Source organism: Microcaecilia unicolor, chromosome 6 (assembly GCF_901765095.1).
Source record: "Microcaecilia unicolor chromosome 6, aMicUni1.1, whole genome shotgun sequence".
NCBI classification, from domain to species: Eukaryota; Metazoa; Chordata; class Amphibia; order Gymnophiona; family Siphonopidae; genus Microcaecilia; species Microcaecilia unicolor.
The window spans coordinates 67,747,691-67,769,732 of NC_044036.1; the positions used below are offsets into that span (position 1 = coordinate 67,747,691).

At 42.0% G+C, this 22,042-nt stretch overlaps 1 protein-coding gene across 15 annotated transcripts in view; it reads right to left on the reverse strand.

The window, feature by feature from the left end:
- The window catches only part of KYAT3 (kynurenine aminotransferase 3), a 133,550-nt gene that overhangs the window by 53,629 nt on the left and 57,879 nt on the right, over positions 1-22,042 (reverse strand). For all 15 annotated transcript variants that reach the window (XM_030206117.1, XM_030206116.1, XM_030206123.1 and 12 more), the window contains 3 exons: positions 11,697-11,841; positions 11,009-11,158; positions 5,871-5,957 (listed from right to left, as the gene is read on the reverse strand). In XM_030206117.1, coding sequence (XP_030061977.1) covers positions 5,871-5,957; positions 11,009-11,158; positions 11,697-11,841 — 382 coding nt within the window. The remainder of the gene's footprint in view (positions 1-5,870; positions 5,958-11,008; positions 11,159-11,696; positions 11,842-22,042) is intronic.

Consider the following 22,042-nt stretch of genomic DNA (forward strand, 5'->3'; position numbering starts at 1 on the left):
TCCTATGTAAACTAATCCCATCAGGAAGTGAGATATCCTGTATACCTACATTGACATCACCAGGCATCAGACTCAAGGGGGGGGGGGGAGAGAGGGGGTTTCAGAGCTGCCTGCAGTATCTCCCAAAGACCTTTGGCTATCTCTCTGCGTAGGCCCTGAATCCTCAGTTAGACTAACTTTCAGATTAGGCACTGAAAAGCACAATGTCATGCTGACAGTAATTTTAAAAGAGGCCCTTTAGGTATGTTTTCTGTCATATGAAAGTCTTTATAAAGTAGAGACCTGCATGAGAACGGGGTTCGCGGGAAACCCCTGCGGGGCTGCAGGATTCCCGTGGGAATGGAAGCAGTTCCTGTGGGATTCCCAGGGGGACGGAAGCAATTCCTGTGGAACTGTAAGCTGCACCTGCGCCAACCTTTCACCTACCAAGTTCTTTGAATGCCACCTCCTCCTCCTCCTTGCTTTAACAGCGCAGTTGCGGAAAGTCTTCATTTAGCCCTCTCTGCTCCTGGGCTGATGCACAGGCCTCAGCTCTGAAACTGGCACAAGCATCAGAGGACACCTGACCTACTGGCAGGTGGTGACCTCTCAGTACACAGTGCCAGAGAATCAGAGACGAGTCTTACATGTGCGCACCAGAGTGTTCTAAGTCCAACTTCCATTCCTTCCTTGCCTGCAGAGCTGTGGCTCAAACCCAGAGAGACAGAGCACCAACCGGAATTTTTTTTTTTTTAGGTACCATTACATTTTTGCGGGAACAGGTGGGAAGTAAGTAAGATTCCAGCGGGAATGGGTTAGATTTCTGTCCCTGTGTAACTCTCTAAAGCTGAATCAATGCAGGATGCAGGATTAATAAAAGCTACCTTATAGGCCCCATATAACATGGTTTGATATAACGTGGGGTTGTTTATAAATACAGTCAAGGGTTGGACCCCATTTTTATTTCGGTATTAGATATAATTGGCTTCACTTTATAACACAGTCAAAAACCTTGAACCTCTACATCTGCATTTTATGAGGTATACATGTATTTTATGGGAGTAAGTACATAAGTATTGCCATACTGGGAAAGACCAAAGGTCCATCGAGCCCAGCATCCTGTTTCCAACAGTGGCCAATCTAGGTCACAAATACCCGGCAAGATCCCAAAAATGTACAAAACATTTTATACTGTTTATCCCAGAAATAGTGGATTTTCCCCAAGTCCATTTAATAACGGTCTATGGACTTTTCCTTTAGGAAGCCGTCCAAACCTTTTTTTAAACTCTGCTAAGCTAACTGCCTTTACCACATTCTCTGGCAACAAATTCCAGAGTTTAATTACACGTTGAGTGAGGAAAAATTTTCTCCGATTCATTTTAAATTTACTACATTGTAGCTTCATCGCATGCCCCCTAATCCCAGTATTTTTGGAAAGCATGAACAGACGCTTCACATCTACCCGTTCAACTCCACTCATTATTTTATAGACCTCTATCATATCTCCCCTCAGCCGCCTTTTCTCCAAGCTGAAGAGCCCTAGCCACTTTAGCCTTTCCTCATACAGAAGTCGTCCCATCCCCTTTATCATTTTCGTCGCCCTTCTCTGCGCCTTTTCTAATTCCACTATATCGTTTTTGAGATGCGGCGACCAGAATTGAACACAATATTCGAGGTGTGGTCGCACCATGGAGCGATACAAAGGCATTATAAAATCCTCATTTTTGTTTTCCATTCCTTTCTTAATAATACCTAACATTCTATTTGCTCTCTTAGCCGCAGCAGCACACTGAGCAGAAGGTTTCAATGTATCAAGTATATAACTGGGCACCTCTATTTAGGGGTCATGAGGCTGTACAGTAGGAGCCTATTCTATACTGGAATAGAATATGAGTAAACTGATATCAGCACACCAAAAGGTTAGCATTTAAAACCAATCATGGAATTAGCATATGTTCGAGTACCTAAATCCAACAGAGATGCACATAACTTATTCTGTAAGTTATGTGAGAGCCTCATCTATATCCTGCTCATGCTCCACCTGCATGTAGAACCTGTACCGCCACATAAAGACAGCAGGGGGTTCTTGTGACAAAACAGTGGGTTTGTAAACCTGTAAACTGTATTAATAATTTCTTGAAGTGTACTTCTCTAATTTGGCCAGCAGGTGGTGCATGTTTTATGTTTAAAGCTGTTACAGAGAAATTACTTTTCCTTCTTTAGTTTAACACAAAGAGAAAGTAACCTGCAGTGATGTGGCTACTTAAAAACAAATGTTGTTCTAGGCTCTGATTAGCCCAAGAGCTCAAATTCAGTCTGGAAATACTGGATTTTTCTCCAGTCTCAGTTTGGAAGTAGAGACAGAAAGACCTCTTTACTGAGACAATGTGAGCAGCTATATTTCCTGTACTTCCCAGGTACTATCCAGGTAGTGATAACACATTTAGATAGTTTTATAATTGATCCGTAGTCAGTTATTTGCGTATTATTTTCCATCTGTTTTTATAGCTCACTGTTCAATATTTTTATGACAATAAACCTTCTTTAGTTTATTGCCTCTGTTTGTCTGGACTAAGAATCCTGGTGGTTTGTGTTTTTGGGTCTGTGGTTGCTTTCTAGGAATTGTGAGACCACTGGGAGTGTGGCCCCAGTGTCCTAGAAATCACCGGGGAATATCTCAAAAGTGGGAGACTCACCCAGAGGCAGTTGGGACCCAGTCGGTGGGCAAAGGGTGCTAGTGTAGAGCACAAGAGGCAGGTGCAGGCAGACCTGGGCTGCGCTGGGGATATATTCTCTAAGTGGCCGTAGGGCTAGCCTTAGGCGACTGGCTAGGTGTTTCATGATAGTTCTACTCCTACTTCTTTATTCTAAAAAAATTGGGAGGGGGGAGTTCACCCTATTCACAACTTCCATTTTACATGTTCCATTCTACATGTTATGCTCCCTTAGAAAGCAAAGTTGCTTAACTGTAACGGGGTTTCTCCATAAACAGCAGGAGAATGCAGACTCACTAATGGGCGATGCCAATCTGATGGCTCCCACCAGCGGTGCTCTCCTATAGCTTCAGGATAACTTTGAAGAAGTTTCTCTCAGCATGCACGAGAATTCCCGTGCTAGGTTTATCCCCCTCCTCATCTCTCCCCAGAGTATGCTGTAGCTGCCACGGAACTGCAGGAACAGAAGGTGGGTTTGTCTACATTCCCTTGCTATCAACAGAGAACCCCTGTTACAAGTAAGCCATAGCTTAGGGTCGCTGATGTAGAAAAGCAATTACTACTACTACTACTACTACTATTTAGCATTTTTACAGCGCTACAAGGTGTACGCAGCGCTGCACAAACATAGAAGAAAGACAGTCCCTGCTCAAAAAGCTTACAATCTAATAGACAAAAAATAAATAAAGTAAGCAAATCAAATCAATTAATGTGAACGGGAAGGAAGAGAGGAGGGTAGGTGGAGGCGAGTGGTTACAAGTGGTTACGAGTCAAAAGCAATGTTAAAGAGGTGGGCTTTCAGTCTAGATTTAAAGGTGGCCAAGGATGGGGCAAGACGTAGGGACTCAGGAAGTTTATTCCAGGCGTAGGGTGCAACAAGACAGAAGGCGCGAAATCTGGAGTTGGCAGTAGTGGAGAAGGGAACAGATAAGAAGGATTTATCCATGGAGCGGAGTGCACGGGAAGGGGTGTAGGGAAGGACGAGTGTGGAGAGATACTGGGGAGCAGCAGAATGAGTACATTTTTAGGTTAGTAAAAGAAGTTTGAACAGGATGCGAAAACGGATAGGGAGCCAGTGAAGGGTCTTGAGGAGAGGGGTAGTATGAGTAAAGCGACCCTGGCGGAAGACGAGACAGGCAGCAGAGTTTTGAACCGACTGGAGAGGGGAGAGGTGACTAAGTGGGAGGCCAGCAAGAAGCAGATTGCAGTAGTCTAAACGAGAGGTGACAAGGGTGTGGATGAGGGTTTTGGTAGAGTGCTCGGAAAGAAAGGGGCGGATTTTACGGATGTTGTGAAGAAAGAAACGACAGGTCTTGGCAATCTGCTGGATATGAGCAGAGAAGGAGAGAGAAGAGTCAAAGATGACCCCAAGGTTTCGAGCTGAGGAGACAGGGAGAATGAGAGAGCCATCAACAGAAATAGAAAACGGGGGGAGTGGGGAGGTGGGTTTGGGGGGGAAAATGAGAAGCTCGGTTTTGGTCATATTTAATTTCAGGTGGCGTTGAGACATCCAGACAGCAATGTGAGACAAGCACACTGAAACTTTGCTTGTCTAAGCAATCCAGCAAAGCAGGCAAGGAGGTGGGAAGGAAGAAGCTGATAAACAAGCAAACAGATTGTGAAGGACTGCATGTCCAAAGGCACTGTCCATTTGTAATCTGGAGTCAAGGCAGTAATGCTGGTGAAGATATGGACAGAGGACCAAGTTGCTGCTTTACAGATGTCCTGAATGGAAATATTTCAGCGGCTAGCAACTGAAACAGCCTTCGCTCTGAGGCAATGAATAGAGATGCAACCACGAGAAGGAAAGTTAGCTTGTTTGTAACAGAAATTAGTGCAATGCACCTATCAACTAGACAGGATACACGTCATTATGAAACGCTCCCTGATTTGGCTGGGTTGTAAGATGAAGAGTTGGGAGGTTTTGCAAAGGTCTCTAGTGGCATAAAGGTACTACAAGAGTGCCCAGCAGCAGTCCAGAGTGTGCAGGGTGGCTTCTGCTGGCCTGGCATGTGGCTTCAGGAAGAAAACTGAAAGGCCTATTGATTGATTGGTGTGGAATTCTGACACCATTTTCTGAAGAAATCTAGTGTGTGTGGCGAACTATGCGATTTGGATAAAATTGGATGAATGAGGGATAGTGTATCAGGGCTTGAAGCTCACTAACTCAGCAGGCTGAGGTGATTACAAGTGAGGCAGGTAACATATCTGAGAAAAGTGCTGCCTAATAGTTTAAATGGGCTCTGAAGGACTGCAAACACATGTTGAGGTTCCACTGATGACATGGTAGATGAATATGTGGTCTTGTATTAAGAATGCTTCTTATGAACTGTGCAACCAGAGGATGTAAGGACAGAGGATTTCCTTTCACATGGCGGTGAAATGTTGTGACAGCTGACAGATGCACTTACATTGAAGTTGTCTGGAGGCCAAAGTTTGACAGAGACCAAAGCTAGGATAAAGCCAGTGTGAGGGATCAGGTGGTTGATGGACAATTATTGTTCTCGCACCAGTGAGAAAGGCGCTGCCACTTAAAACTGATATGATGATGTGCTGTATGTTGGAAGACATTACTGGTTTGTCATGCAAGAGCCTGGCTGTCAGAGATAAGGGCTTGAGGCTGGAATGAAGCTGCTGCTGGGTCAATAAGGTTGGGTGTTCTAGGAGCAGGACTGGCGATACAGAAGCCATTGTGAGCAGTCTGGGAAACCGTATGTGCCTAGGCCAGTCAGGATATATGGTAGAAATCGAGTTTCATATTTTCAAATTCTTGAGCTTCTCAGTACTTGCTGCTGTGGAATTTGGAATATATTCTGCTATGGCATTTGACATATATTCCGATAATAATGTGTGATATCCTCCTCAATCTTTTAACAGCATTCTTCAAACTCTCATTCAACAGAAATATCTAACCTAATGAATCAAATGCAGGCCTGTAGACCTTTCCTTTAAGAAGACAGGACATCAGTCTCTCAGCTCTTATAAGAGTTTGGAGAGAAGGTCAGTAAAATAATTTACCAATGTCTGCATATAATATTCAGGTATAACTGAATGAAGAAATAACTACTCAGGAAACATGAAGTTTTAAGTTTTTATAATTAAACATCACAAATTTCACAATTTCTTTTAATAAAAGCAACATCCTTTACAATTAACATAAAACATTTTCATACTCACAACTCTCAATGGAATAAAAACAGGTGTTGCTCCTGCCATCTTGACCATAGGCTCATAACAGTCATAAAAAGGTTCTATTATAATTACCTTGAACAGAAACACAAGAACTAATGAGGACGTTTGTAACTGCAGTAAGCACTATACATGTTAACATAATAGAAAGTGGCAGATAGGGACCAAAGGGCTCAGTTTGCCCAGTTTTTCCCCTTCTATATTACTCAAAATAAGGCTACTGCTCACCTGCCAGCTGTAAAAGCTAGAATACCTATTCCTTCTCAAAACCAGTTTTATTGCCTTCCCCTCCTCAGCCTTCAGGCATTCTGAATAGGTAAGTTACCACAGTTAAACATCAAGCCCCCGAACCCCACCCCCCCCAAACACACACAATGAACCCGTTATCACCTTGTATATTTATACCAAGCATGTTTGAATTCTGTTACAGTACTGCCATCTCCTCCACTGGTAGGCTAGTCCAGGTATCTACCCCCTCTTAATAAAATATTATCCCATCATATTTCTCACCTCTTCAGCTTCACATCACATCCCCTTGTTCTTTACTAAAGTTTCTTACGTACAGGAAAGTTTCAATCATTTCTCTGAATTACTTCCATCCTCTCAATGTCCTTAACAAAAGTATGCTCTCTAGAATTGAACACAGTTCTTAACCTGGGGTCCTGTTACAAAGGTGTATATGCAGGGCTTCTATTCTTAAGTGTTTATAATTTATAAATTTAGGTGTTTATTTTCTAGCTGATGAAGGATTCTTTGAGGGTACAAAACAAATCAAAACTGGTGTTGATTGGTGTTCTTGTGTCACAGGAATTACTGCTGAATATTTCCCTGGTGGAATCAAACATGTATAACTGTGTCACTTAGGCTTCATCAATGCAAAAGCAGAAAAAGCCAATGGAGGATACAAAATAAACCAGGGAAGACATTGCAGAATACTAGAGAATAAACGGCCCCTTTTACTAAGCCGTGTTAAGCACTAATGTGCACTTAACACGGGAAAAATGGCTAATGCAGGATGTGCTAAGGCTTTCTGTGTTAGTTTTGCTATTGGTGCTCATTAAGCGTGCAGTATTTTTTTTTTTTTGAACAGCCTTGCCAGGGGTGAAGAATGGGCATAGAAACACAATTTGGTTAGTGCACCAACATCATCAGCACAGTAACTGCGCGTCCTTAACATAGGAACCTTAGCGCCTCCTAAATTTGAGGTGGTACGTGCTCTCACGTTATTTTTTTAACTATCCATACACTAATGCTAGCATGGCCAGAAATGCAACAAATAGAAAAAAAGCCCTTTTTGACGGCTGCGCTAGAAATGGACTTAGCATGTGGAAAAATCCTGTGTTAGCATGCGCTACCAGCAGATGGAAGTAGAGGAAAAAAAAACAATCTCTTCCAGTGAACTCACTGGTATAACCTGCTGGTGCTCAATGGAAAACTTCAATATGCATCCGTCAACACTGCAGGTCCCTATATAATGCACCCGTGCCCCATTAACCACTGCAGCTGCAATGATCACCACATCCATGGCACTCGCTACCCTGCATTTGCAATTGGATTTTTTTTTTAATAGAATGAGAAAGAGCAGAGCTCCCTGAGAGCCCAGGGCCTTAGTCATCCGAGGGTGAGTTTCAGGACAGTACAGCCCAACTAAAGGAAATAATCAAATATGGGGCCGTCATATTCTAGAAGAGTGGGATGTACCCAAACAGACTCAGTGGGTGTTGGAAGACAAAGCCCCCTGAATGACAGCTCTGCAAAAGTTCCAGTGGGCTCTGGCCAGCATGTCCAACCTGTAATGCTTTGAACGTTTCCAGAGAGACCCCCTGAGCTTCTGCCCAGGAGGCTGTCTGTGCCCCCAACCCAGGCAGCACTCTGATTCCTACAAATGTAGGTGACCTCAATAGCTCCCTGCCCCTTCCAAGGGTCAAGAAAGAGAACAAAAAGACGATCAAAGAGCCAAAATTCATTCATCTCCTTCATGTAGCACAGCAACGCCCTGCAGATGTCCAGCTTGTGCAGCCTCCAGGCTGAGGCTATAGAATCTTCACCACAAAGAAGGCAAACACACCTCCTGGTTCACATGGAACAGGAAAATCACCTTAGGAAGAAAGGAGAGAATCATGCAAATGGACACTGAAATTCCCCAAGAAAGAAAGATACAGATCCTGGCAAGACAGAGTCTGCAGCTCCAACACTCTCCAGGCCAGAATAATCGCAACAAGAAATACTGAATTCAACATGAGGACTTTAACTGGAACTGCCTTCTACAGCACCAAAGAGAACCAAATTCAAATCCCAAATTCAAATGATGAAAAGGAGGGTCAAACCGGAGGGCGCACATGCGCAACCCCCTTTAAAAAACTGGGCCACATCCCCATACACAACCAGCAAGAGGCCCAGAATCTTGCCTCGAAAGCTGAAAAGAGCAGTTTACCTACACCTTCATGGAGTTCAGAGCTAAGCCCTGCTCCAGACCTTGCTGCAAAAAGTCAAGGATGTCGGAAAGCTGTGCCTTCCCGGTGACAGAGAACGTCTGGCATACCAGCTTTCAAAACCTTCCACACCCCTACATATACCAGGGACATGGAGGACTAGAGGACTGCAGAAATAACAGCAGGCAAAAACAATCAGGTCACTAAGCACCTCCTCTCAAAGGCCAAAACCGTAAGCCAAAAGGAATCCAGCTCTTCCATTTCCACTGGTCCTCATCATAGAATACTGTGGCCTCTGGGCAGGGGAAGTAGGTCACCAACAGCCACACCAGGGCTGTGCACCACAGTCAGCAAGATCGATCTGGAGCCACCAGTGAGAATTCCACAAAATCCTGCTCATAAGCTGGTCTATTAAGGACCAGGACAAAACACATACAAAGGCTCTTCAAGTGGCCAGAGATGCACCAGGACATCTATCCCCTGTGAGGCCTGCTCCACCTTGGCATTACCACTCACATCCAAATCTGAGGGGCACTGTGGGATCTCTAGGGATCAATCCAAATCTCCTAGCACCTCTGTGGTGACCTGATCCCCCTTGTCACTTCGCCTCCAACACCCAGTCAGGACCCCTCCCCTGGCCAGAAGGCTCCCCCCTCTGCTTGCCCTAATGGGGGCTAAGAAGAGTCCTGCTGCAGAGAAATTGCAACTGGAGAAACAAAAGTAAAAGCCAAGATGGCTGCTGTTCCTGCCAAAGACATAAGGACAGAGGGTCCTGATGTCTCCGTGCCAGAAAGCTGAACAGTGAATAGCAGCTTGGGACCATTTCCAAAGTTGGAAATGGTCCATTACAGGAGGAACAGCTCAAGGAATAAAGAAACTTAAACCAGGCAGGGTTTTTTTTTTTAAACTGCCTGGGAGCTGCAGGAGAGCCCAGGGGAAAACACCCAAACAGGGAGTATAGGCAATGAGGGGAGGAGTGAATGAGGATCCACTCCCCTCCATCAGGGCTCCACAGGGCCAAGCCAAGGCCTCACCCACTGGCTGCTAAAAATCACAACTGGGGACAGCAAAGTGACACTCTGCGCTCTACCAGGACTGCTCCAGTAACCGGTAGCAACTGTTAGGGTCTACCAAGTTGTGTGGCCGTGGCCTGCAGAGCTGGGAGCTAGGCCAATGACCAGGAGCACCAGCCTGAACAACTTACCAGCTGCTTAAGATAGAGAAAATACTGGAGTTTTCCACCGAGCACCAGCAGGTTACACCAGTAAGATCACTAAAAGAGATCAGTTTTTCTCCACCTCCATCTGCTGGTAGGAGGAGATAACACCCACTCATTCAGAACAGTACAGCCCCAGACAAGAAAAGACACACTTAGGTGTATTTTCAAAGCACTTAGACTTACAAAGTTCCACAGTAACCTATGGAACTTAGTAAGTCTAAGTGCTTTGAAAATGAACCCCACTGTCACACAGGGGCCCTTTTACTAAGCTGCACTGAAAAGTGACCAGCGCCATCTCCAGAGCGGTTCTTTCCCGCATGTTGAAGCCACTTTTAGTGCGAAAGTACAATAGCCCTATTTTCCTTTATTCCCATTAATGACCACATGCTAATTTCCCCATTAGCATATAGCCATTAGTACATGAGCCCTTACAGACAGCTATTTCTAGGCGATAAGGGCTCACACGCTAATCCTGTGCTAATTGGTTAGTGTGCAGCAATGTAGCTATGCTAACTGATTAGCGCAGAACACACCTACTCTCCACCCCCAGACACATCCCCAGCGCTAAAAAATAAATTCAACTTTTTAGTGTATGGGACGCGCATGCGTCAATCCTAAAACTACCACAGGACGCCCGAGCATGTCCCGTGGTAGTGCTTTTTACCCTGCACTAAGCATGCATTAGCGCTTACCGCAGCTTAGTAAAAGGGCACCATAGTATCTAAGCTAACCTCATTAGGTGGAGGTACAGTAAGCCGAGCTGCTTGTGATGATCAAAGATTAGAGGAACATAAGGAATAAGAATTTGCTAAACACGTAGGATGACTGCAATGCAAAACACGATGAACAATTATTAAAATCTTAAATGTAATAGGGTAGCCAGTGCTATGCCGCAAGAAATATAAAGCAAACCATCTGCGTCTCTCTAATAGCTTAAACGCAGTAGTCTGGACCAATTGAAGCTGTTTTATGGTGGCTAAAGACTGCTCATTGCATTGCATAGCCAACTTCTGGAATTACCAGAGAGAGGAGAAGCAGCTTTATATCTGCTCCAATCAGCCTAGCTTTAATTGTTTGGATTCTCCAAAGTGCCAGGAGTGCGGAGGAAAATGACTGCTGAAATTGTGATCTGAAAGAGAGTCGAATCCAGAATTACACCTTAAGTGTGGATAGAATCAGGAAGTTGTAAGACGATATCTTGAATAGATGGAATTAGATATTGAGCCCTCCCTCCCCCCAGACACCTTATGATCCCTAGCCTTGATGCAAAGCTAAAATGTCAGAACCCCCCCCCCCCCCAACTCATGGCCTACCACTTCCATGAGGTCAGGGTAGGCCCTGCCCTGGGTCTCGACTCTCTCCAAGCATCTGGAAGTGATGGGGACAAGAGCTAGTGTGATCTCACACAGAATGATATTACTTGTTTTCTTAGTAAATATTCCTGAAACCACTGAGTGGAAAAGAAAAATACTTACTTCATCACCTTCTTCAATTAAACCCTGTGTTGCATTGAACAGGGATCCATATGCTCCAACCGTCACAAGGATTTCTTTGTAAGGATCAATTTTCTGATCACACACCTTCCCGTAAACTTTAGACAAAGCTTCCACCAATGACGGATGTCCCTGTCCAAACAAATACAGAACTGAACAGTGTTGCAATGGCTATAAAGACAGCACATGCAGGAAGGCCTGACACCAAGCCTGTTGCACTTGAGAGTAACTACCATTATTGCTTACTGTCATGGAGTAAACTCTGCAATGCTGTTTCTGCAATAGGTCAAGTACATCATAAAACTAACGTCAGTCAATGATCTAAAGTGATACTTTTACACTGAAATAATACAGTTAACTTAAGCGCTTAACCCAGTGGTTCTCAGACCTGTCCTGGGGGCTCCCTAGCCAGTCAGGTTTTCAGGATATCCACAATGAATATTTATGAGAGATTTACATGCACTGCCTCCACTGCATGCAATCAGTATTCATTGTGGATATCCTGAAATCCTGATTGTCTGAGGAGCCCCCAGACCAGGCTTGGGAACCACTGTCTTAACCCCTTACATTTTTCCTCCCCCCATAAACAAAGATCAAAATGAATCAGGCCTTAAACACTATAAATAGTTCAAAGTACTTACAAAACATATAAATGGTTCAAATTACTTACAAAACAGCGTGTGTACTGATTCATCCTATCCACTGCCATTGCCTTCGCCAACTCTTCTTTTACATAACTGGGAGGGGGTATATCTGGCAATCCTTGCCCAAGGTTGACAACAGTGGGATCTGCAGCCAAAGCAGTAAATTCAACCCTAGAAACCAGAAAACATAAGCCGATTTGGTTCCTTCTAATAATTAACCAAATATTACTGCTTAATGCAGTGAAGATCTCAACCAAGAGAGTCTCAGTCTCTTTTATGTTTAGTCTAGTTCTTAAGCCCTGCTGCATAATCATGTTTAGGACAACAAAATTCTGCCACTCTAGGGGTAATTTTATAAGGCATTTCTGCACAGAAATCATCTTTTAGAAAACTAATTGGGACACAGGCACCTGAACCCAAGTGCATATACTCTACATACATATAAGATTGTCTGGTTTGTTAGAAATTTTACTGGAGGCAGAATTAGTACTTATGCATAATTTATATAATATACACATAAGTAAAGCAAACTGAAATATTAGTACATGCTCAGAAGTGGGTACTTTCCATGGGGATAATCTTAAGAAGAGAAAGAACACCCATACTTTTAAAACTGGTTTAATACACATCCTTGTCACCCAAGCTAGGTAGCTTGTTATAAAATTACATTCTAGATATCTACATAGAAGCAACCTGCTTAAAAATATCACGATTTATTATTAGAAAGTGTAAGAAATATAAAGAGTTGAAAAAAGTTCACAGCAGCAGGAAGTGCTGACAGTGATTGATTAATGCAACCTCCCCCCCATGTCTTGAGAGAGAGTGCTGCAGAACGGGCAAGGGCAAGGCGCCTGAGTGTCTGTAAGAGAAAAGAAAAGTGAGCAATAATGGGAAGCAGATGCGGCATATGTTTTGCTTTAAGTTAAAGGATTTATGGTATGATATAGACTGCACGTCATGTTAGAAGAAAGAGCAGGGAAAAACAGTATTTAAGCAGGATGAAAGGAATATGTATTAAGCATTCTGCTTTGTCTAGATATGCTTCCTGCATACCTCATTAAAAGGTATGCAGTATAATTGTAAATAAACTTTTTATATTAAATATGAAATTCGTCTAGTCTTTTCTTCAAAGTGGCGAGCCAGCCAGGAGTGAAGATTTATGCCGCACACGGAAAAGAGAAGGCGAGACGAATGACAAATTAAGTGTTTGTTGTTAACGAAGTTTTTTACAGGATTGGATTGTGAGAGCAAGCGTTGTTTAAGCCTGATTACTGTGTACCACTGATTTTGGAGTGATCAACCTACTGACGTGGACATACAGGTGACGACTCCTGGGCTTGCTAAAGAGAAATAAGAAGACGCGTGAGTAAGCTTACATTGTGGACTTATTAGTGGTATATTTGTTTAGCTTTGTAGTTTTCTTTTTTGTATATTTTCTTTGTTTAAGTGCATTAGTATATTTTTGTAGGTTGTGGCTCTATAGGAGAAATTGTAATAGTCAGAATAAAATGGAAGGGAAAGGGGCAGATAAGAAAGAAAAAACCCCTGTATATACTTTGTATTTAGATTTAGATAGTTCAAAAAAATGCACCCCTTTGCAGCATGTCATAGAATTACAAGTATTCCCGTTAGAAAAAAAACAGATTGAAAAAATACATGAGAAATGGGTCAAATATGATGCAAACTGGTCTCAGTATGGATCGTTTGATCGTCCAAAATTATTATCTCTCCTGAGATACTTACAAGAAAATAAAAATAAGCAGAAGAAAAGTTTAGAGAAGCATCTTACAATTTGAAATTTATTTTCTGTAGCAGCAGATCTTTTCCATGCAGATGTTGAAAAAATACAGCAAGAACAGGAAAAGCAGCCTTTGGTTCAGCCTGAAGGTTGAGGAATGTCATCTGGTTTTGATTTCTCGGGTGTCTGGCTTAAGCTACAGGTTAGAAAGGTCAGGAAGAACTGAAATTTGTTTTGTTCCTTTTAAAAGATTGTTTTAGATTAGATTTAAATAAGTTTGATTTTGTCTTATAAGGTGATCTCTGCTTATTTTAAAATATGTGTTACTCTGTTTAATTAATAAGTTCTAGTTCTCTATGTGGAATGTCTTTGCAATTTAACTTTGTTTGACCCTTTTTTAAGTGAGATTCCTGCAGTGTTAAGAGATCATCTGGTTTGAATTAGTCACAGTCCTAGCTAGTTCTGTGTGTAGGGCTAATAGGTGAAAGAGGTGATTTAAAATCTTTAATAACATCTGAACAATATGATTTGTCAGCAATATGGTCACTGTGCCTCAGAATGTTATCAGAATACAGGAATGCCCCAAGTACAAATGCAGACGCAGCAAGGATTGATGCCACAAGTAGTAGGGATGCCTGTGAGTGCCCCGCAGACTGCAATACAGCAGCCGGCGACGCAATCACAGGGACCAGGGGCTGCAGTACAGAGACTAGGCACTGTAAATGCCTTTCCAACTTGGCAGAATATTCCAGACCAATGCTATTGACTGGAAACAGACCCGTGTCAGGAGGAGGGAATGATTTTCAGGTTAGACACAAGGGAGCCCTTTATTACATTGACAATTGGAAAATATGGAACTCCTGTGAGATTTTTGATAGATACAGGGGCGAGTACCTCTGTGTTATGTGCAAAACCGCAGGGAGTTAAGCTTTCAAATCAATATAGAACAACAGTGGGATTTACGGGGATAGAACAAAGAAAAAGGCTAACAGAACCGACTCTGGTGTGCTTGGAATGCCAACCGCACGGTTCAAGGGAGGTTGTGGTACCCTTCTTAGTGGCACCTGATTGCCCAGTAAATTTGTGTGGTAGAGACTTGTTGTCTCAATTAGGACTGTGTTTAGATTTTGGAAATAAAGAAATACCAAGTTTGCTCACCATGGTCCAGCAGTTGAATAATGAAAATAAAGTAAGGGTTATGGAAGAATTACCACAACATATTTGGAGTACAAGTGAGTCACCATATGGACTAGCCGTAAATGCAAAACCCCACAAGATAGAATTAATAAAAGGGGCACAGGGGCCGAAGCAAGACCCTTACCCCATACGACCTAAATTAGTATCCAAAACTCTGGAACACATTGGTAAATTATTGAAATGTGGTATTATTGAACCTTCAGTATCCCCGTACAATACCCCATTGTTTCCGGTTCCGAAAGGGGAAAACAATGTAAGGATAGTACATGATTTAAGAGAGCTAAATGAGATTACAAGAAATCAATTTCCGATTTGTGCGAATCCTGCTACACTGTTGCATACCCAGAATATATATGCGTACAATACTGTTATTGACTTGTCTAATGCATTCTTTTCAATACCTCTTCATCCAGAGTCTAGGGATTTGACGTCATTTATAGTACAGAATGAGGCATATCGGTGGACTAGGATGCCGCAAGGCTTTACTGATAGTCCATCGGTATTCTCAAAACAACTAATGATGGATTTAAAAGATTTCAGGAGTCAATTGCCTAACACGGTGTCATTGTTTGTCTATGTAGATGATATTCTATTGTCTGCTGAGACTGAAGCAGAATGCCTAGAATGGACTAGAAAATTATTTTTGTTATTAGGAGAGTTAGGATATAAATGTAATAAGGAGAAATGTGTTATAGCTCAGTCTACTGTCACCTTTTTAGGACAAAATGTTTCAGCAGAACATAAGGTCATTATACCTGAAGTTATATCTATTTTAAATGAGACTCCGGTACCGCAAACAGTTACCCAGTTACGTGCTGTTTTGGGAATGTTAAATTACTGCAGACAATGGATACCAAATTATACACAAAAAGTAATGAGACTTTATAAACATTTGAAACTGCCCGCAGCTACACCAAAGAATACACTAATTGTGTTGGAAGAGCAGGATAAGATAGTGCTGGCTAAGATTGTGAGGGATCTGTTATCCCCAGGACCTTTAGCAGTAATAGATATCCAATCACCTGTGCATTTGTGGGTAAAAGACATGGGAAATAGTTGGGCAGCTATGATTAATCAAAATAATGAAGTAAATACACCAGTAGCTTTTTTATCAGGCTCTTTTAATCATGTGGAAAAGGGAATGAAAGAAATACCAAAGTTATTGACAGCTATTGTGGCAGCAGTAGACAAATGGAGAGCACAAATGCCTTTTGTTCCTATTGTAATACATACCAACCACACGATTAAAACGCTGTTGAGCCCTAGCCAGACGGCATTGACAGCCACTAGATTTGGAAAATATCAAGCAGTACTTTTAGGACAAGATATAAGAATAATACCATTAACTAAAGAACAGAGAAATAAGATAGATCTGCTTTTTCCTGTCGATCAAGAGGGTGAGATCGATACTATAGAAATCCCTACATTTCACTGTCTTACTTTTGAACCCTTATCTGATGGGTTAATATGGTTTACAGATGGAGCTTGTGAAAGGACTGTTGCAGGCTTTGCCTGCGTGCAGGTAGATGAGAATCTAAGAAAGATAATGCAAGTACAATATAAAACCCCTCCTGACCAGACTGCACAGCATGCTGAACTTTTAGCCGTTATTACGGCCTTACAACACACTGATATGACTCAAAATGTCACTATATATACTGATAGTGGTTACGTTGCAAGTTCACTACAGTATCATATATTAAAATGGCAGCGTAGGGGGATGATAACCAGTGCAGGTAAAAATCTACAACATTACACATATTGGAAATTGCTGTTTGAAATTTTGGCCAGAAGGGAACGTGAAGGTAGAAAAACTGCAGTTGTGTGGACCCCGGCCCACACTGAAAGGCCAACCTTTGAGGCACTAGGTAATGCAATGGCTGATGCAGCAGCAACGGAGGTGGTTAAGCAAAGTGAAAAGATTTTGTATAATACTAGACAGACACAGGAAGGGCCACTTACGAATGTAGATAAGATTGAAATGTGGCAGCCAGAGGGACAGGAAAGTGAAAAATGGTTGAAGAGAGGATGTATGAAATTGGGAAGTGAATGGTTTAATGCAGAAGAAGGATTACCTTGTATGCCAATGAGTCAGGTGATTAAGGTATTGACTAGGTGGCATGCAACCATGCATTGAGCAAAGATTTTGGACTTTAAAAATTGATAACCTGATTCAACAGGTTGTGCAGAATTGCATGGTATGAAATATTAACATACCTAAAAGAGGTCCTAAAATATCACCTGGGACACTTCCAATACCAGAAGGCCCAGCAAAAGAATGGTATATTGATTTCACTGATATGATTGTTCCAGTGCAGGGAAAAAGATATTTGTTAGTTTGGGTGGATGCTTTCTCAAGGTGGATAGAAGCATTTCCATGTAAAAGGGAGACAGCACATGAGGTGGTACAATGCCTGGTAACTCACATTATGCCAAGCCATGGGTGTCCGTCTAGAATAATTTCTGATAACGGGACACATTTTAATAACAGTGTTTTGAAAGAAATGGAAACGATTATGGGTTTAACACACAGGAAAGTATCAGTGTATCGCCCCACCTCCAATGGTTTGGTGGAGCGCTACAATGGCATTTTAAAAACAAAATTGAGAGTTTTACTAAAATCTCTCAATAAAGAAATGGTGGGAAAATTATATACATGGCTTGATGTATTGCCATTAGCATTAATGACAATAAGGGCCCAACCTAATGGGCGTACTAAATTGTCCCCATTCCAAATTCAGACAGGACGTCATTTCTTCCCGATGCAGGCAGCAAGTACTGATAATACAACTCAGTACTGGCAAAAGCTACAACCGATGTTGAACCTGACAAGTGATATGATCCGAACAAATGTAGCATCACAGGCAGGGATTACTAATGATGTTTGTGCTTTTAAAGTAGGTGATCTAGTACTGAGAAAGAACTTTACACATAAAACATGGAAGGATCCTGTGTATGTAGGACCTTTTGCTATCACGGCCCTTACTCAGACCGCTGCCCGTCTGGAAGGTCATACTTCTTGGATACATTTATCAGATATTCGACGAACTAATAATATTGAAATGGACAAAGAATAAACAAACATCATGTCCCTAAACATGATGGTATTGGGATGTTGTTGTTTTGTTGTTGTTTGTTAATGGACAATGAACACATATAGACTTGTTACAGCGGCCAAGATGTTGAATTTGACTGATTGTATCATATGTGCCCACTGACTGACATCATCCTTGTCCTTGCCAGCTATGATATATGGGACTACAATGATAAAATCATGTCTGTTATCCCAATAATACCTGTGTAAGGGATGGTGGAAACTTTCATTGGACAAATGAGACTATTCATAAGCAAGCCTTGCTTACGGACAAGTACCCACAGACATCATTTTGGTGTCTAATTAATAGTATGACAACTGAAAACATTCCCCTGATAAAGTGCAATTACACGCACAATGTTGTAACAGGTAATTGGTCTATAGGAAAAAGTACAGTGATTGTAAATGTCACAGCCACCAAAGAAAAGTGTGGCAATAAAACAAGCTGCAATAAGACTTTAACTCAATAGTATGTAACAACTGATTCAATGAATGTTAATACCTTGGAATATGCTTTTAATTTGTGTAATTTTTAATGCCACATCAGCTAATGAAAAGTAAGAATGAATGACAGTGTATTCCCCTTTGATGAAGCTCACTGTCCTATAAATTATATACCTCAAGAGATATAAATTTTGTACCCTAGTACAATTGAATCTGTTTAATGCTGTGTAACATGTGTATTAGCATGTTTGCAAAGATGTGCCAGGATGCTTTTAATGACAATGGTAACTGAAATCAAGAATGAATAGAACTTTAATATGTCAGCAGAAATATTGAAAGACGTATGATAAAGATGATGGAAAGACAGAGCTTGCAGGCATAGCATACCATAAATAATGAGGGGGTGGATTAGAGGAGGTGTGTATATGAATGTCCTATTTTCTAATCTCGCAGACAAAAGGAAGCCAGTACCAGACCCAAAAGTGCACGCACATAAGAAAGTGTGAGACCTGACTGACAAGTCATCAGATCTCAAGGGAGGATTGTAAGAAATATAAAGAGTTGAAAAAAGTTCACAGCAGCAGGAAGTGCTGACAGTGATTGATTAATGCAACCTCCCCACCATGTCTTGAGAGAGAGTGCTGCAGAACGGGCAAGGGCAAGGCGCCTGAGTGTCTGTAAGAGAAAAGAAAAGTGAGCAATAATGGGAAGCAGATGCGGCATATGTTTTGCTTTAAGTTAAAGGATTTATGGTATGATATAGACTGCACGTGATGTTAGAAGAAAGAGCAGGGAAAAACAGTATTTAAGCAGGATGAAAGGAATATGTATTAAGCATTCTGCTTTGTCTAGATATGCTTCCTGCATACCTCATTAAAAGGTATGCAGTATAATTGTAAATAAACTTTTTATATTAAATATGAAATTCGTCTAGTCTTTTCTTCAAAAGGCACTGACATGAATTCACTTTTCACTAATAGCCATTTCAAGGTTAGTCTCCGTGCAGGTTCTCAGTTATTGCAACTTCTAAACTGCAATAACTGAGAACATGAATGGAAACTGACCTTGAAACAGCTATTAGCAAAACGTGAATTAATGTTGGTGTTGATATTTTATTTATTTATTTATAGCATTTATACCCCGCTCTTTCCCGCTTGATAGCAGGCTCAGTGCAGCTTACAAGTTATGGTGCAAGATACATAGAGATAACACAAAGTGTGGTACAAGATATGGTACAGAGTGTTACATAGATACACAACGTATGATACAAAGCATCAAGAGATGTTTAAGTTAAGCAAGTAGAACAAAGGGGGGAGATATGGGGGAGAGGATTGGAATATGGGTAGTGTTGGTGGTGTGGAGTTATGTTCGAGGTTTAAGTTGGGTTGTTTGGGTATGCTTGTTTGAAGAGGTAAGTCTTCAGCAGCTTTCGGAAGGGTAGATGTTCATTGGTTGTTCGGATGTGTTGTGGTATTGCGTTCCAGAGTTGGCTACCTATAACGGAGAAGTTGGATGCATAGTAGGTTTTGTATTTGAGGCCTTTGCAGTTGGGAAGATGGAGATATGTTCGGGAAGATTTGGACCCATTTCTGGCTGGGAGATTGATCAAGCTGGTCATGTAGCTTGGAGATTCGCCATGGAGGATCATTGTGTGGGCTTTGAAATTTATGCGTTCCTTGATAGGGAGCCAGTGAAGTTTTTCACGAAGTGGTGTTGCACTTTCAAATCGTGGTTTGCCAAAAATGAGTCTGGCTGCTGTGTTTTGGGCGGTTTGGAGTTTTTTCATGATTTGGGCTTTGCAGCCGATGAAGATACTATTGCAGTAGTCGGCATGGGTGAGTACTGTGGATTGTACTAGGTTGCGGAAAGTTTTCTGTGGGAGGAATGGTTTTACTCTTTTCATTACCCACATCATGTTGAACATTTTCTTCGTCGTGGCTTTTGCAAGAGTTTCCAAAGTTAGGTGGTTGTCTAGTGTTACCCCTAGAATTTTTAGATTTTCTGATATTGGGATTGTGACGTCGGGGGTGCTCAGGGTGGTTAGGAGCAGAGTAGCGTGTTGTAATGAAAAGATTAGGCATTGGGTTTTTTCTTTGTTCAATTTCATCTTGAAAGCATTGGCCCAGGACGCTAGGATGTTCATGGCAGTGATTATTTTCTCCGAGATTTCAGTAAGGTCAGATTGGAAAGGGATGAATATTGTGACGTCATCGGCGTAGATAAAGGGGTTAAGGCCGGATTTAGATAGAGATTTGGCCAGAGGAATCATCATAAGGTTAAAGAGGATTGGGGATCAAGGTGATCCTTGGGGGACTCTGCATTTTGATGACCATGCAGGCGATATTGATGAGGTTGATTTGACCTGATATGATCTGGTGGTGATAAAGCTTTTTATCCACTTAATGATGTTCCCGCCAATCCCTAGTTTGTCCAGTAGCTTAGTGAGAATAGTATGGTCTACCATGACAAACGCACTGGATAGGTCGAACTGCAGAAGAAGTATTTTGTTGCCAATTGAGATTTCTTGTTTGAATCTGGATATCAGGGTGAGCAGTACTGTTTTTGTGCTGTGTGCAGGTCGAAAACCTGATTGTGATTCGTGTAATATGGAGAACTTTTGAGTGAACTCAGTGAGTTGGGAGGTCACTCTATTTTCCATCAGCTTTATTAGGAGAGGGATGGAGGCCACAGGTCGGTAGTTAGTGATGTCATTCGCTGGTTTCTTGGGGTTTTTCGGTATTGGTGTCAATAGAATATTGCCGTGTTCGGAGGGGAAGGAGCCTTGTTGAAGTAGGAAATTTAAGTGGGTGGTGAGTTCTGTAATGAATCGTTCTGGGGCATTTTTTATGTCTCCTGTTATGATTTTACATATATCTTCTGATGGAAGAATAAGAAGAAGAAATTGAGCTAAGTATTCGCTATATATTACATAGTCAAAAAATTAAGAAAATGAAAACTATGCTATGGATTGATGACGATTACATGCTAATCCTTTTGTATGCTAGGCTCATGTGAATCAACCTGATGGATGGAAGCATGCGTATCTGACAGATCCAATAATAAATTTATATATAAAGTGGTTGTTGATGAAAAACACTTTTTGGAGTTGGGCTAAAAATATCACAAAGCATGCAAGACAAGAATGCTGCTCGTCAGGCCTACCAGCAGAGAGATAGAATGTGACATAAAAGCCCAAGTTGAAGAAGTAGCATCAGAGACCAGGATGACCGCCTAACTTGGAGGCTCTAAAGGGTCATGAACAATAAGTGGCCAGTCACAAGTGCCAAAGAAGCATGACACCTGGTGCCCACCCCGGTGAATGGAGAACATATATGGATCCCACCTTCACCAAGACCATTTTAAAGAGGTTGACTTGCGTGAGTTTTGTTTACAAGGAGCGAGCGCTAAAGTGTAGGAGTGAGGTAAGATGGCAGCAGCGAACATGGAGAAAGACACTACAAAAATCAAGGCTAGTTAAGCGCCCTCTTCCAGCAACAGTGAGGATGAATCACACTTGCAGCATGAAATGCGGGCCTGGTTAAAGAAACTGAGGCAGGATGTGATGAGTAGACATGACTGCAAAACTGGATATAACTGCTAACAGGGGCCACCAGGTGGAAGTGGAAAGTCAATTTAATGGAGCATGTGGAGTTGCTGGGGAGATGGACAAGTGAATAGAAAGTCTGAAGCAAAGTAATTAGGATATCGCCAAAAAACTTGAGGCAAACAAACTGGACACAGAGACAAAACTTGCTGTACAGAGATGTACTGGAGACGCCAGAATTTGAGTAAACCGCTGGTGATTCAAATAGCCCAAATAGTTCTGGGAGATGGAGAACTAGGAGGCAGGCCATGTGGGCAGCAAGAGGAGAGAATGCATAGGACATCTGGCAAAAACC